General features: G+C 55.6%; 1 protein-coding gene across 2 annotated transcripts; it reads left to right on the plus strand.

The window, feature by feature from the left end:
- Positions 1-110: 110 nt before the first annotated feature.
- MMAB (metabolism of cobalamin associated B) lies at positions 111-12,561 on the plus strand. Of its 2 annotated transcripts, XM_046025820.1 has the most exons (9): positions 111-264; positions 1,402-1,463; positions 4,370-4,463; positions 6,237-6,294; positions 8,308-8,380; positions 8,608-8,705; positions 9,018-9,082; positions 10,401-10,460; positions 12,052-12,557. In XM_046025820.1, the coding sequence occupies exons 1-9, from the start codon at positions 149-151 to the stop codon at positions 12,149-12,151; spliced, it is 726 nt and encodes a 241-aa protein (XP_045881776.1). In that variant the 5' UTR covers positions 111-148; the 3' UTR covers positions 12,152-12,557. The 2 variants fall into 2 exon arrangements, with proteins under 2 accessions (XP_045881776.1, XP_045881778.1); XM_046025822.1 differs by lacking the exons at positions 9,018-9,082; positions 10,401-10,460 and having other exon boundaries at positions 12,052-12,561.
- The last annotated feature ends 265 nt before the right edge of the window (positions 12,562-12,826 follow it).

The raw sequence follows: 12,826 nt of genomic DNA on the forward strand, positions 1-12,826 counted from the left end.
CAAGCCCCTGGGAGTGTCCCGCCCTGGGTCGAGAGCCGCGGACCAATGGAAAATGGCGGCTGACGGTGGCGCGGCCTGAGGTAGGTGGAGTCACCCCAGACCTGGACGGGAGCCTGGCGGGGTCGTTCCCCGAAGAGCTATCTGGCGCATGGCTGTGTGGGGCTTAGGGGGTCGCCTGGGCCTGCTCGGGGGTGTCGGCGCCGGTAGGCTACTATGTCCCCGTTTCCAGAGCCACCTCCCCCAGGGCGTGAAAGACGAGGACGGGTGAGTGCCTGCTGGGCGGGTAACTCGGCTACCTGCCGTGAATGGTGGTGTCGTCGCCGTGGTGACGTCACACCGCTATGAGATCACCACCGCAGCCGTCCGGTGAAGTCCTCTCTTAGGCCTAAGCGGTCACGTGGCCACGCGGGCACCGTAGAAGCCAGAGACCAAGATTTCTTTGCACAGGTCGGAAGGCGGCCCAGCTCTCAGGCGTCCAGGCAGGGCCTCTCCACGGGGGGGCCAGGAGGGCCATCGTGCTGGGCCTCGCAGTCCGGTGGGGCCTCCGTTCAGATTTTGACCGATGTCCGGGGCGGTTTCTCCTTTAAGACACAGAGATACGCCGACCCGCTCTGAAATGACTGTCATCATAGACCTTTACATTTGCAGCCCGTCGCTGGACCTCAGAGCCTGAAGCGTACCATGAATTAATAATGGATCGTATAGTTCATAGATCAGTAACGGAACGTTTGAACAACCTCGCAATGCGGGGCTTCAGTGTTGACGCCTGTATTAAACACTTTATGTGGCAATTTGAAAATGCCAGAATTTGACTCTGTTTTAGCAATTTTTCATTTTTGAGTGTACCTGAAGCTTCACGGAATGTTGGTGGCCCAGCTGGCTTTCTCTCCGAGCAGCCGGGGCTTGTGGAACAGAGGATAAGAATTTGGATGGGTGGAAGTAAGCGTTTGGGGGAAGTAAGGTAGTCTCGGGCACGAATCCCAGCCCTGTGTGTTCCTGGGTGACCTGGGAAGGCAAGTCTCCACCCGTGAACTCCAGTTTTCTCCATGTGACATGAAGGGTAAAGGTAGCTCCTACCTTTGGGGCTGTGGAAAGATTCCACGGATAATTCCAGGAGATAATGCCAGGAATCCAACACAGTGGAGAGACTGGAAAGTGATCAGTAAACTCTTTCCGTGAATATTTATTGAGCATGAGCTACTCTGCAGTTATGAATGTGGGCAAGACACAGAACCCACCCACAAACGGTAGAACTAGGAAGAAAGAGGGGAATGGTGTCAGCAGAGGAGGGTTAAATGCTGCCTCTGAGGCTACAAGCAACGCGATGAGACCTACTGAGGATGGTGTCACACTGGATAAGCCATTCCCACTCACCACGTCTTGATGTCTATTTCTCCTCAGGCCGCAGTCCTCCTTGAAGACACCCAAGATCCCCAAGATATACACCAAAACAGGAGACAAAGGTAGGGGCAAGTGAAACATGCACCAAAAAAAAAAGGGTTAATTCCATCTTAAAGCTTTGTTGGGGCGCCTGGGTGGCTCAGTCATTAAGCATCTGCCTTCAGCTCAGGCCGTGGTCCCAGGGTCCTGGGATGGAGCCCCACATTGGGCTCCCTGCTCAAAAGGAAGCTTGCTTCTCCCTCTCCCACTCCCCCTGCTTCTGTTCCCTCTCTCACTGTGTCTTTCTCTGTCAAATAAATAAAATCTTAAAAAAAATTTTTTTGCCAAATCGTTCCCAGTCATTAAAAATTATGTAATGGATATCAATAAATATTAAATGTTATATGAAATGAAGGATGCCTAAGACCCATATAAAATACATATATTTTGAAGATTTATTTATTTGAGAGAGAGAAAACATGCATGAGTGGGAGGGAGGGGCAGAGGGAGACGGAGAGAGAATCTGAAGCAGACTCTCTGCCCTGAACACAAAGCCCACTGCTGGGCTCAGTTGCACAACCCTGGGATCATGACCTGAGCCAGGTGCTTAACCGACAGAGCCACCCAAGTGCCCCAGATGCTCAAGATAATGCCTAAGATATACTAAGTGATAAAAGCCAGTTGCAGAACAATCCGAGTAATTGAAATCCACTTGGATAAAACTGTGTTGTGTGTGTATGTATGTATGTGTTCAGATAGGCATAAAATAGTCTGAAAGCTTACACCTGGGAGAGGGATTGAGTTTTGAGAGGGAACGAACAGAAGGGTTTTCATTGTTTATGGTACATACTTCTATTCTATCCTATTATTGTTTGTAATGAGTGGATATTACTTTGATTATTTAAACAATACCAGAACAGGACACCTGGGTGTCTTATTTGGTTAAGTGTCTGCCTTCGGCTCAGGTCATGATCCCAGGGTCCTGGGATCGAATCCCAATTGGGCTCCCTACTCATCAGGCAGCCTTGTTCTCCTTCTCCCTGCTGCTCCCCCTGCTTGTGCTCTCTCTCTGTGACAAATAAAATCTTTTAAAAAAATAAACAGGGGCACCTGGGTGGCTCAGTGAGTTAAAGCCTCTGTCTTCGGCTCAGGTCATGATCTCAGGGTCCTGGGATCGAGCCCTGCATCGGGCTCTCTGCTCAGCAGGGAGCCTGCTTCCCTCTGTCTCTCTCTGCCTGCCTTTCTGCCTACTTGGGATCTCTGTCAAATAAATAAATAAAATCTTTGAAAAAAAAAATAAAATAAACAATACTGGAATGTAACATACAGAAAAAACGTGAGATGTGGAAGAACATGTCAGTCTGACACATTTTCTAAAGTTTGAAACTGTGCAGATTACTAGTGTATGTGTATTTTGGTGGGTCTACACTTATGTAGTAAAAGTTTGAATGACATGTACAGGAGACACTTAATGCCACTGAACTGTACTCTTAGAAATGGTTAAAACAGTAAATTTTATGTTACATATATTTATCACATTTAAAAAAAAGGGAAAGAGAATGTGCCCAGAGACAAGAAGCAGAAGGTAGTGTTGATGCCCTCCAGGAGAGACCCTGATGGACAGCATGGTCCAGTCAAGCTGGGTCATTTAGCTCCTTGCGTGGCACACTGTGGGCTCAGTGAGAAGATACTGGAAAGACCTCATTGTAGGACTGGGCTTATGGTAGGTGACTGGGGGAGAGTTCCAGGAAGTGGGGCTTTCGCTCTGGATTGGATGCTGTAGGAAGCAAGGCTAATTCTGTAGTTGGGTTTCTTAAATCACTCTGAGCTAGAAGGTGGGAGAGACAAAGAGAGGCTATAGCTATAATAGATAGAGAAACAGCGGTCCCTCGCCTTGGCCAGAAAATGGGGATGTTTGGTCATGGTTACAGTTTGGGCAGTGTTCTGGGCTCAGACATGATTAGGGAGGCTCTCGTTTGGACCTCAATAAGATGGTGTTCCGTGAACTCATCCGTGTTCCAGCGGGAGAACACCACAGCCTGCCTGTGAGCGCCGGGCCTGCTCCCGGCTTCAGGGAGCGGTGTGCTCTTTCTCTGTGGTTAGGGGAGAACAGGGGCAAATTGTGACCTAGGCAGAGATACAGAGGACTTTGATTTTATGTGAAATATAATTAGGATGTATACATAATATGTACCTCTGTGTCTCATTTCTTTAGCAGGATGGTTCGTCCATGATTTGGGGGGCTTAAAAGTGTATCAGGAAAGAAGTGAGGGTAGGGTTTACCCTTTGGAGTAGCAACGGAGGTGGGGCTTCGGAAGGAAGCCCCGGGGCTTCGGGGATCTGATCCTATTCTAGTTCTCGATGTGGGTGCTGATCACGGGTATATTCAGGCAGTGGCGATTCTTCAACACGTACACTTCATTCTTTTTAAGATTTTATGTATTTGAGAGAAAGAAAGAGCCTGAGTGGGGGGAGGGGCAGAGGGAGAGAAAGAATTTCAAGCAGACTCCATGCTGAGCAGGAAGCTCAATGCGGGGCTCAATGCCAGAACCCTGGGATCATGACCTTTACCGAAGGCAGACCCTTAACTGACTGTGTCCCCCAGATGCCCCCAGCTTGTACTCTGATGGTTTGAGCACTTTTCAGGGTATATGTTATCCTTCAGGTGGAAAAAAATTTTTTTTAAAGATTTTATTTATTTATTTGACAGACAGAGATCGCAAGTAGTCAGAGAGGCAGGCAGAGAGAGAGGGGGAAGCAGGCTCCATGCTGAGCAGAGAGCCCGATGCAGGGCTCGATCCCAGGACCCTGAGATCATGACCTGAGCCGAAGGCAGCGGCTTAAACCACTGAGCCGCCCAGGCACCCCCCCCCCACACACCTCTTTTTAAAAAAAAGCTTTTATTTACTTACTGGAAAATTTCTTTAAAAGGAGCTTATCAAGAAAATTTTAAAAATCTTCACTTGAGTGGCTGAACATTTTTTCACAGGGTTTTCTAGCACCTTCACTGGAGAAAGGAGATCGAAAGATGACCAAGTGTTTGAAGCCGTGGGAACAACAGATGAATTAAGTTCAGCTATTGGGTAAGGCCGACGGGATTGGCCTTGAGGTTGATTTTGAACTGGCATCAGTCTGCATAATTCACCTGAAGCTCCCTAGAATGCTGGCTGGTCTGTCGGGCTGCCAGCCCTCAAGGAACCTGCCTCGGCCTGGCGGTGCAGGGCCTGCGTTCCAGTCCCTGAGGCTCCTGGGCTTGTAGGCTCCTTTCCCTCTGCCCTGCCTGCTCCTGTCTGAAGCTGCCTTGCCCCCCCCCAACCCCCCCCCCCCACTCTTCGGGCGAGTACGAGGTGAGGTGCTCAGGGTGGATAACAGCAGATGCAGACGGTTGGCCGGCAGAGTAGAGAAGGCAGACGCTTTGGTCTGTGTGCGAGGGCGGCAGGGAGAGGCAGACACCAGATGATGTGGGCCGAGGGGTAGGATGGTGGGGTGCACATCCGCGGTTTGAGTTAAGCAACTCAGCAAACCATCAGCCTCCAGTCCGTGCAGGCAGGAGACCGGGGATGCCTCAGCGGTGGCTTCTTCGTCAGCATGTGAACGAGCATCTCCATGTGCCAGGCGTGCCCAGCAGAGCACCTCAGCCCCTGTGCTCCGTGGAGCCCAGCTCTGCGGCTGGGGAGCAGACAGACAGTAGAGGGACACCCAGTGGGGGCCTGATGCGGCAAAGCTCCAGGGAGGGGCCGACACCTGGCCTGTGTCGCAGGGACATGAGCCTCTGCTTTGTGCCAGGCAGGAGGCTAGTGCTGTGCCCAGGGCAGACGCTTTGCAACCTACAGAGCTGCCCCACACTAGATGACAAGTGACACATTTGTCTATTTAGTTCTCACTGTGGGATGGGTTGCCGAGATGCCCTGGGGATCCTTCATCGGCCCTTCGGAGGCTGTTCACTCTTGTCTTTGCTGGTGTGCCCAGGAGGCAGCCTGCATCACGTGGTGACTCTGTCAGCCCCAGCCCCCTCATTCTCCAGCTTTGGGTGGGCCCAGCCAACGGGAGGAGGTCCAACCAGCAGATGGGACATTAGTGGGGCAGGTGTGGGAGCATTTCTGCTCCTACTCCCCAGCGACTCTCGCCCAGCCACCTGCACACTGGGGTTCCAGCTCTCTGGGGGTGGTGACACCTTTGACCCTCCCTTGCCCCTGCAGGCCCCTGCTTTTCCTCGTCTTTGCCATTCAGTGTCAGATTCCAGAACTCTTCCCATACTCTATTCATAGTCCCTTTGCCAGCCTTTCCTCCAGGAATCCTGTGGAGGCACCGCTGACTTTTCCCTGCCAGCACTCTGCCTGTGCAGAGAGGGAGCAGAGTTTGGAGGGAAACAGGAGCTGGGGTCCTGATCTGTGCCTGGGATGCTTGGCTTTCCCCATCCCGCCTGCCATCCCAGGGAACTCCTACTCAGCCTTCAGAGCCCCCCCTCTAGCACTGCTTCCTCCAGGAAGCCCTCCCTGAACCCCAGCCAAGGCCAGGTTCCCAGGACTCTGGCCCTTTCTCCGGAGCGCTGACCTGAGTTCACATGCAGTCATCGCCCTGTCCTGCCGAAAGGAGCCTGTGTCCCTTGTGCTCACACAGACCTGCCACGGAAAATGGAAGCATTGACTGGTTGAGTAACGGGCATGAGAAAAGGCATTTTGAGCAACACATGCCTGCTAACCAAGTGAAAGGTTCTGACATTGTCAGCCAGAAAATGACCCCATGTGTTCGAGCAGTATTAGCTGGGTGACTCGCCCCCAGCAAACTTGCTGCGTCATGTCAGGCAGGGCCCAGGCACGTTCTGTTAGAGGCAGATTCTTTTCTTTTTCTCATAGGTTTGCTTTGGAATTCATCACAGAGAAAGGCCACCCGTTTGCTGAAGAGCTTCAGAAAGTGAGTTAACACCGTCTCACCCTGCACTGGGCTACTGTCCGTGCGGCCAGGCGGCCGTGACCGCACCTGCCATGTGACCATCTCTTCCTCTCTCTGCCACCTGGGGCTAGTCGCTCTTTCTCTGGTAGCCTTAGTCTCTCCACGTGCCAAACAGGGACACACACCGTCCCCCTCCCAGGCAGGCGGTGAGGCCAGCACCTGAGGGGCAAGTGTCGTGTGCAGTGGACTCAACCCAGGGCAATTCTGCTCCCTCCCAGAGGATGCTCAGCAACGTCTGCTGTTATTTTTGGTGGTTACAAGTGGAGGCGGGGCGCTCCTGGCATCTGGGTGGCAGAGGCCAGGGACGCAGCTAACATCCTACAGTGCATGGGACAGCCCCCACACCAGAGAGTGCTCCGGGCCCGGACATCAGCAGCCCGTGGGCTGGAGAAAGCCAGGAAGGCCAGCTTTAGTAAGCTCTCCACCCCCGGACTTTGTGGCTGTTAATATTCATGTGCAACTTAGGAAGCGTGGAGGCTCTGGCCCCCAGAGAGGCCTTCGGCAGTGGAGAGGAACACCCCCCCCACCCCCTGCCCTGAACATGCAATACAAGGTTACAGTCTACAGGGTGACCTGAGACTAGAAACTGCTCCCTGCAGGTCAGCCCTCAGCCCACTGCAGTCCTCCAGACCAGGCCAGAGCCCACTTAGGCTCCTGGGAATAGATGGAGGGTAATGAGGGGGCTGCAGAAGGATGGGAGGCTTCAGTTGCTGGAACATTCTGTGAACAAGGCCCCTTCTGTGCGCTGGAGGATAGTTTGCAGCCTCACAATGGAGAAATGGTCATATCCCCATATCCCCCGTGGTCATTGCTAGATGTTCTCGTCTCTGAGCAGAGTTTGCAGAGGGAAGAGTCTGGGGAGGGGGGCCAGTGACTTGATGAGCTGACCTGTGCTCGAGGCCCTTGTCCTCTGGGTCACAGCATCGACATCACCTCCTCTGGAGCCTGGGCTACCCACCTGGCCCCCCGCGGGCATCACCAGATAGTGAGATGGTCTGATCCGTCTGTCACTCCACTGGCCTGGGCCCCCTGAGGGTGCGGCCCATGACTTTTTACCCGGGAGCGCTGCCTGGGCCCTGCCTTCCTCGCAAAAGCCTTTGAGCTGGAGGTCATTGTCCATGTTGCATGGGGATGCCGGTCGGGAATCAGCTAGAGCTGGGGTCCTAGTCCCAAACCGGTGCCAGCTCCCTCCAGTCCTGGGGGCAGATGCTACAGGAGGCCAAGCCCTGGGGTAATACCATTACCCTGCCTCCCCCCGGAAGCCCCAGAGACACCAGGCTCACTCAAGTAACTCCTCCAAGTGGCAGCCCAAGGAGGGTTCCGGCCCACTGCTGGGTGGGCGGCCTCTGCTCTCCTCCACCATATCCTGCTCCTGGCAGGCTGTCACCGTGACTGTGTTCACAGAGGCCGCAGGCCCCCGCCCACCTGACAGCCCCCCGTGCAGCTTGAGTGGACTCTGGCTAGGCACGGGGTCCAAGGTGGTGTTACGGGTGTCCTTGGCATGGGTGCTTATGGCTCGTTCTCATGCAGGGGCTGACCACGTTTTCTCAGATGCTCGTCCTTTGTGGTTTAGAAAGCACTGTCATGTTTGGTGTCTTGGCCCAGCTGTCCTAGGGTGGAAAACCAAAGCTGTCAGTTTAGAGAAAAGGGAAGAACCTCGTGGGGCCTAGGCACGAGGAAGGCGAAGATGGGTTGAGAAGATACTCGTCACTGGGTGCTTATCACTCCTCACTGGCGTAACCCGGATATCCCCGAGAGACCCAGGGCTCCGCCTAGCAGAGCTGGCGTCTGAGGCCAGTGCGCACAGGGTTCAGGCCGACCTTGTTAATTCAAGGCCTCCAAATGCCGGCTAGCTAAGGGATCGGAGCGTCCCTGCCAGGCCCACCCAGGGAGCGCCTCTGCACGCGGAGCCCATCATCTCCGCTTGGCCTGCCTCGAGTGGATCTTCATTCTCGCCCTATGTTGCTTCCCCAGATCCAGTGCTCACTGCAGGATGTCGGCTCTGCTCTGGCCACGCCGCGCTCCTCGGCCAGGGAAGCTCACTTAAGTAATGTCTCTGTGCTCAGAGGGCCCGAGGTGGTGGTGGGGGACTCTGTCCTGGGTGTCCCCTGGGTCCCCTGGCAGCCTGGCCCTTAGACCCCAAGAAGGAAGGACCTCCTGAGCCCATGGGAGGGGTTTGCAGAACACCTGGGCAGAAGGGACGCAGGGGTGGTTTCCTTGGTCTGGGGGGCCATGGGTGTCATGGCTGTGTCTTTCTGCTTCTCCACCCCTCAGGACAGGCCGCATTCGAGGCAGGGTGCATCGTGGAGCTGGAGCAGTGGATCGACAAGTACTCCAGCCAGCTGCCGCCACTCACAGCCTTCATCCTGCCGGTGAGCACTGCGGGCTCTCACCCAGGGGGTGGCCGCCAGCCAGGCGTGTTCCCGGAAACACACACACGTTGACTGAATCCCCTCTTTAATTTTTGCCGGTGACAGAAGCTGCCCCCCAGCCTCCCGAGTCCCCTCCAGACCCTCACCAGTCTGTCCCCCACCCCTGCAGGGCCCCTGGAAGCAGAACACTGCCCACTGGGGTGCAGGGCCCTATGTATCTGTCAGCCCATCTGGCTGCTGTGGGCATGCCTGCCTCCCCACACTGGCCTCCCCCCTCCTCCACCCCTGCCAACACCCACTTTCTCCCTGCAGTCGGGAGGCAAGAGCAGCTCTGCACTGCACTTCTGCCGGGCTGTGTGCCGCCGCGCAGAGAGACGGTAAGGGGGCCGAGGAAGAGGACGGGGGCAGCCCCGGGGGGTGGCTCCGTGCCGTCCAGCCGGCCATGGGCAGATCTTCGCCTGCCACTTTTGCCAGACCAGGTGTCTGTCCTCAGGGGACGTCACACCATGAGCAGGCTGTGAGGGACGTGCCGTAGTCACAGGGATGCTTTGGGAGGCAGGAGTTGAAGGCTTGGTGGGGATGGAGAGGGCAGTGTGCGGGGTGAGGGGACAGCTGGGGCAGAGGTGGCCCTGCACGGAATGGACACAAAGGAAGCTGAGCATCAGGGTCCAGGGTGAGAGCATGTGGGGCACGGTGAGGCCAGAGGCCTCAGAGGAGTCTGCCTCTGTCCTGAGAGCCCCCAGGACGCCATGGATGATGGGTTTTAGGCCGTGGGGTGACATGAAGGGACCCTGCCGGCTGCTGGGTAGAGAAGGGCCCAGAGGAGCCCCCATGGCTCTGGGGGGCCTAAGGGGAAGGCTCACCACAGACCCACCAGCCGCTGCCCCGACACCTCTGATGTGGAGTCAGGCAGGGGCGCCCCCAAGAGCTCCTGACAGCCTTTTCAGAGAAACTTGAGAAGCGCTCACAACAAAGCCTCCATGGACACAGCCGGAGAGCAGCTGCCAGCCAGCTTTCCAGAGAAGTGGAAGGAAAGCCCCGCTTGGAGTCGGCAGGGCTGTGCTGGGCACTTCCTGTTCCTTATTTCATTGGTGCCTCATGATAACCTTGGCAGAGAGGCGGTCGCAGCCCCTAGCATACGGGAGTCAGGGAACTGGAGCTCAGAGAGGTGACGTCCTGGCTGGGGCGGTGAGCCAGCTGCTCCCGAGCTGAGCTCTGTCCACAGCCTCCCATCATAAAGCTTTTCTCACTCACGGAAGGTTCTTGGGCCCAAGTAGTTGGTCAGAGCAATCCCAGGTAACAGAGCTCTGGCCTCAAAAGAACAAATTAGTTATTTGTACATCCACCTCGGCAATGCTCATAATAGCAAAAAATTGGAGAAACCCTGAAGGCCCAGCAGTGGGCCCCCTACGGAGGATGGGTCCTCGGTACACAGGACAGGGAGGTGGAGACGTGCCTAAGGGATGGAAAAGCCACTTGGGCAGGGGCCACAGACTGAGAGCCTTGGTTTGGGGGGAGCACCTCCCAGCAAGGGTTCTGCGGCAGAGGGGATGTGCAAGAGGGGCCTAGCAAGGGCAGATGGCAGTCCACTCTCTGGTACGTCTGCACCTGGACCGGCAAGGTGCCCACACCTGGTGTGGGACCCAGCCCCGGGACCCCGGAGTGCATGTGATGTGGTGTTTTCTCTCCTTCCAGTGTGGTGCCCCTTGTCCAGACGGGTGAGACGGATGCTAACGTGGCCAAGTTCTTAAACAGGTACTCAGATGGAATCTGGGGCATCCCAGGCCTCCCTCTGAAAAACTAGGCCCACTGTGGCAAGTAACAACAAGGCCAGGGGCCCCACATGCTCCTTCGTTACTTTTTTTTTTTTTTTTAAAGATTTTATTTATTTATTTGACAGACAGAGGTCACAAGTAGGCAGAGAGGCAGACAGAGAGAGAGCAGGAGGGAGCAGGCTCCCTGCTGAGCAGAGAACCCGATGTGGGGATCATGACCTGAGCCAAAGGCAGAGGCTTTAACCCACTGAGCCACCCAGGCGCCTTCCTTCATTACTTTCATACCCACGGAGGGTCTGCGACGTGCTGGGTGCCAGGCCGGCCACAGGGATGCTGCTGAGAACAAGGCAGACACCATCCCTTTCCCTGGGGAGGTGACGATCTCACTGGGAGAGGCTGTTAAAAAATCGGCAGCACAAAACAAAAAGGGACAGTGTGTAGCAAGGGGCCCACTTTCAGGTTTGAGGGATCAGGGAGCTTAGGCTGGGATCTCTCAGCCTCTCCCTGCAAGGCCCCGGGGCCATGTGAACTGAGAAGAGACAGCACGCCCAAGCGGGCTCAGGGCCATCTGAGCCAAGCACCACCCCCCCACCCCCACCCCCCACCCCCCGGCGCAGGACTCAGTGAGCTGGGCTCGCCCAGGGGAGGCTTCACCAGATTCTGTTAAAGCCTTGGCTCACGCAGCTGGGGGCCCATGGGCAGGCTGAGAACCAGGGGCCCCTGGGAGCTGTCCTGGGTGTCCAGAAAGTGACTTCACAGCCAGGGTCTGGCCCCTTGCTGTGGTCACTCTTCCCACTGGCCTATGACCCGAGCAGCTCCGTTCTTCCTGGGAGGTGGGTGGGCCCGAAGGGAATGAGGAAGGTTCCATTCCTCATCATGGCGGTGACCTTTGGGGAACATTATAGTCCAGACCGTGTGGGCCGAGCCAGTTTATTCCCTCAGCAAGGAGAGCGGCACTGAGCACGTGAGATAAAAGTATGTCACCACCCTCCAGGAAGGGGGGACCCCCAGAGCAGAATCTCTCCCACTGTTCCCAACCCCCACCCCCAGAGAGATAGTCAGGCATGTTGGGGGGGGCGTGATCCCAGTGGGGGCGTGAGTCTGGGAAGGTTCCAGCAGGACCTGGCACAGAGCTGGCCTCAGAGAGTAGGATTGGGGTGGGGGGGGTCAGTGCTCGCATGGGAACAAGGAAAAGTGGGGGAACCACTGAGAGGCGGCTTCCTGAACTCACTGCGGCCATCCTAAGGGCAGGCTGGGCCTCTCCAATTTGGGGTGTCCTAGTCCCAGTTGCTGGCAGGTGCAGGAACGAGCCATCAGGTGCATCAGCCCTGGGAGGTCGGGTGGGGGAAGCAGTTTCGTTGAGCAGGACCTGCCTCAGCCCTGTCGCCCAAGTCACAGAAGAGAGCCTGGAGGGCCATCCATCAAGGCCGAGTTGGCTGCGTACCCCTGTCCTGCCCAGTGTTCCTAGGGCATGATTTATATTTCCTCCTTGAAGGCTAATATGGGAAGGACCCAGTTAGCATTGATCTCTCATTTCAAATCATCCCATTGACTTCTCTCTGCCCCTCCAGACTCAGCGACTATCTCTTCACGTTAGCCAGATATGTGGCCATGAAAGAGGGGAATCAGGAAAAAATATACAAGAAAAATGACCCATCGGACCAAGCCTGAGGCACGTGGAAATAACGCAGAGTGGGGAGATCGGCAGACCTCTCTTGCAGGCGGAGAGTGTGTCCTTCCTGTCCCGATTCCTGAAGGTCCTGGTCGGGGTGGGGCTGCATGAGCCTCCTGCCTGCTCCCCTGGCCTCCCCCGGCTCACAGAGGACGTGGGAATGAAGGAATGGAGTATTGCCGCAAGTCAGGTCAAGTGACTGCTGCAAGGAAGAGCCACATAGAAAAAAATAAAAGTGGGACAAGCTGGAGCCATGTGCGTGTGTGCGCCCGCTGCGAGCCCAGGGGCCGTGGGGATTCAGAATGGAACCGGAGGCCCTTGGAAATGGACTTGAGATTTAGCTCGGCCATGCAGACTGTAAATGTCACGTTTCTTTCTTTCTTTTTTTTTTTTTTAAAGATTTTATTTATTTATTTGACAGAGAGAGATCACAAGTAGGCAGAGAGGCAGGCAGAGAGAGAGTGAGAAGGAAGCAGGCTCCCTGCCAAGCAGAGAGCCCGATGCGGAACTCGATCCCAGGATCCCGAGATCATGACCTGAGCCGAAGGCAGCGGCTTAAACCACTGAGCCATCCAGGCGCCCCTAAATGTCACGTTTCTAAAGGGGAAGGCAGAGGGAATGATTTGGCAGTTTGGTGGCCTCTGAGCCACCATCCCCGCCCGTGGAGGGGGACA

Source organism: Meles meles, chromosome 12 (assembly GCF_922984935.1).
Source record: "Meles meles chromosome 12, mMelMel3.1 paternal haplotype, whole genome shotgun sequence".
NCBI classification, from domain to species: domain Eukaryota; kingdom Metazoa; phylum Chordata; class Mammalia; order Carnivora; family Mustelidae; genus Meles; species Meles meles.

Bases quoted from the DNA above. Each gene is read 5' to 3' on its own strand.
- MMAB (XM_046025820.1), top strand. From the start codon at position 149: ATGGCTGTGTGGGGCTTAGGGGGTCGCCTGGGCCTGCTCGGGGGTGTC. The intron at 265-1,401 runs GTGAGTGCCTGC...ATTTCTCCTCAG, and splicing joins GGCGTGAAAGACGAGGACGG to GCCGCAGTCCTCCTTGAAGA. The intron at 8,381-8,607 runs GTAATGTCTCTG...TCCACCCCTCAG, and splicing joins GGCCAGGGAAGCTCACTTAA to GACAGGCCGCATTCGAGGCA.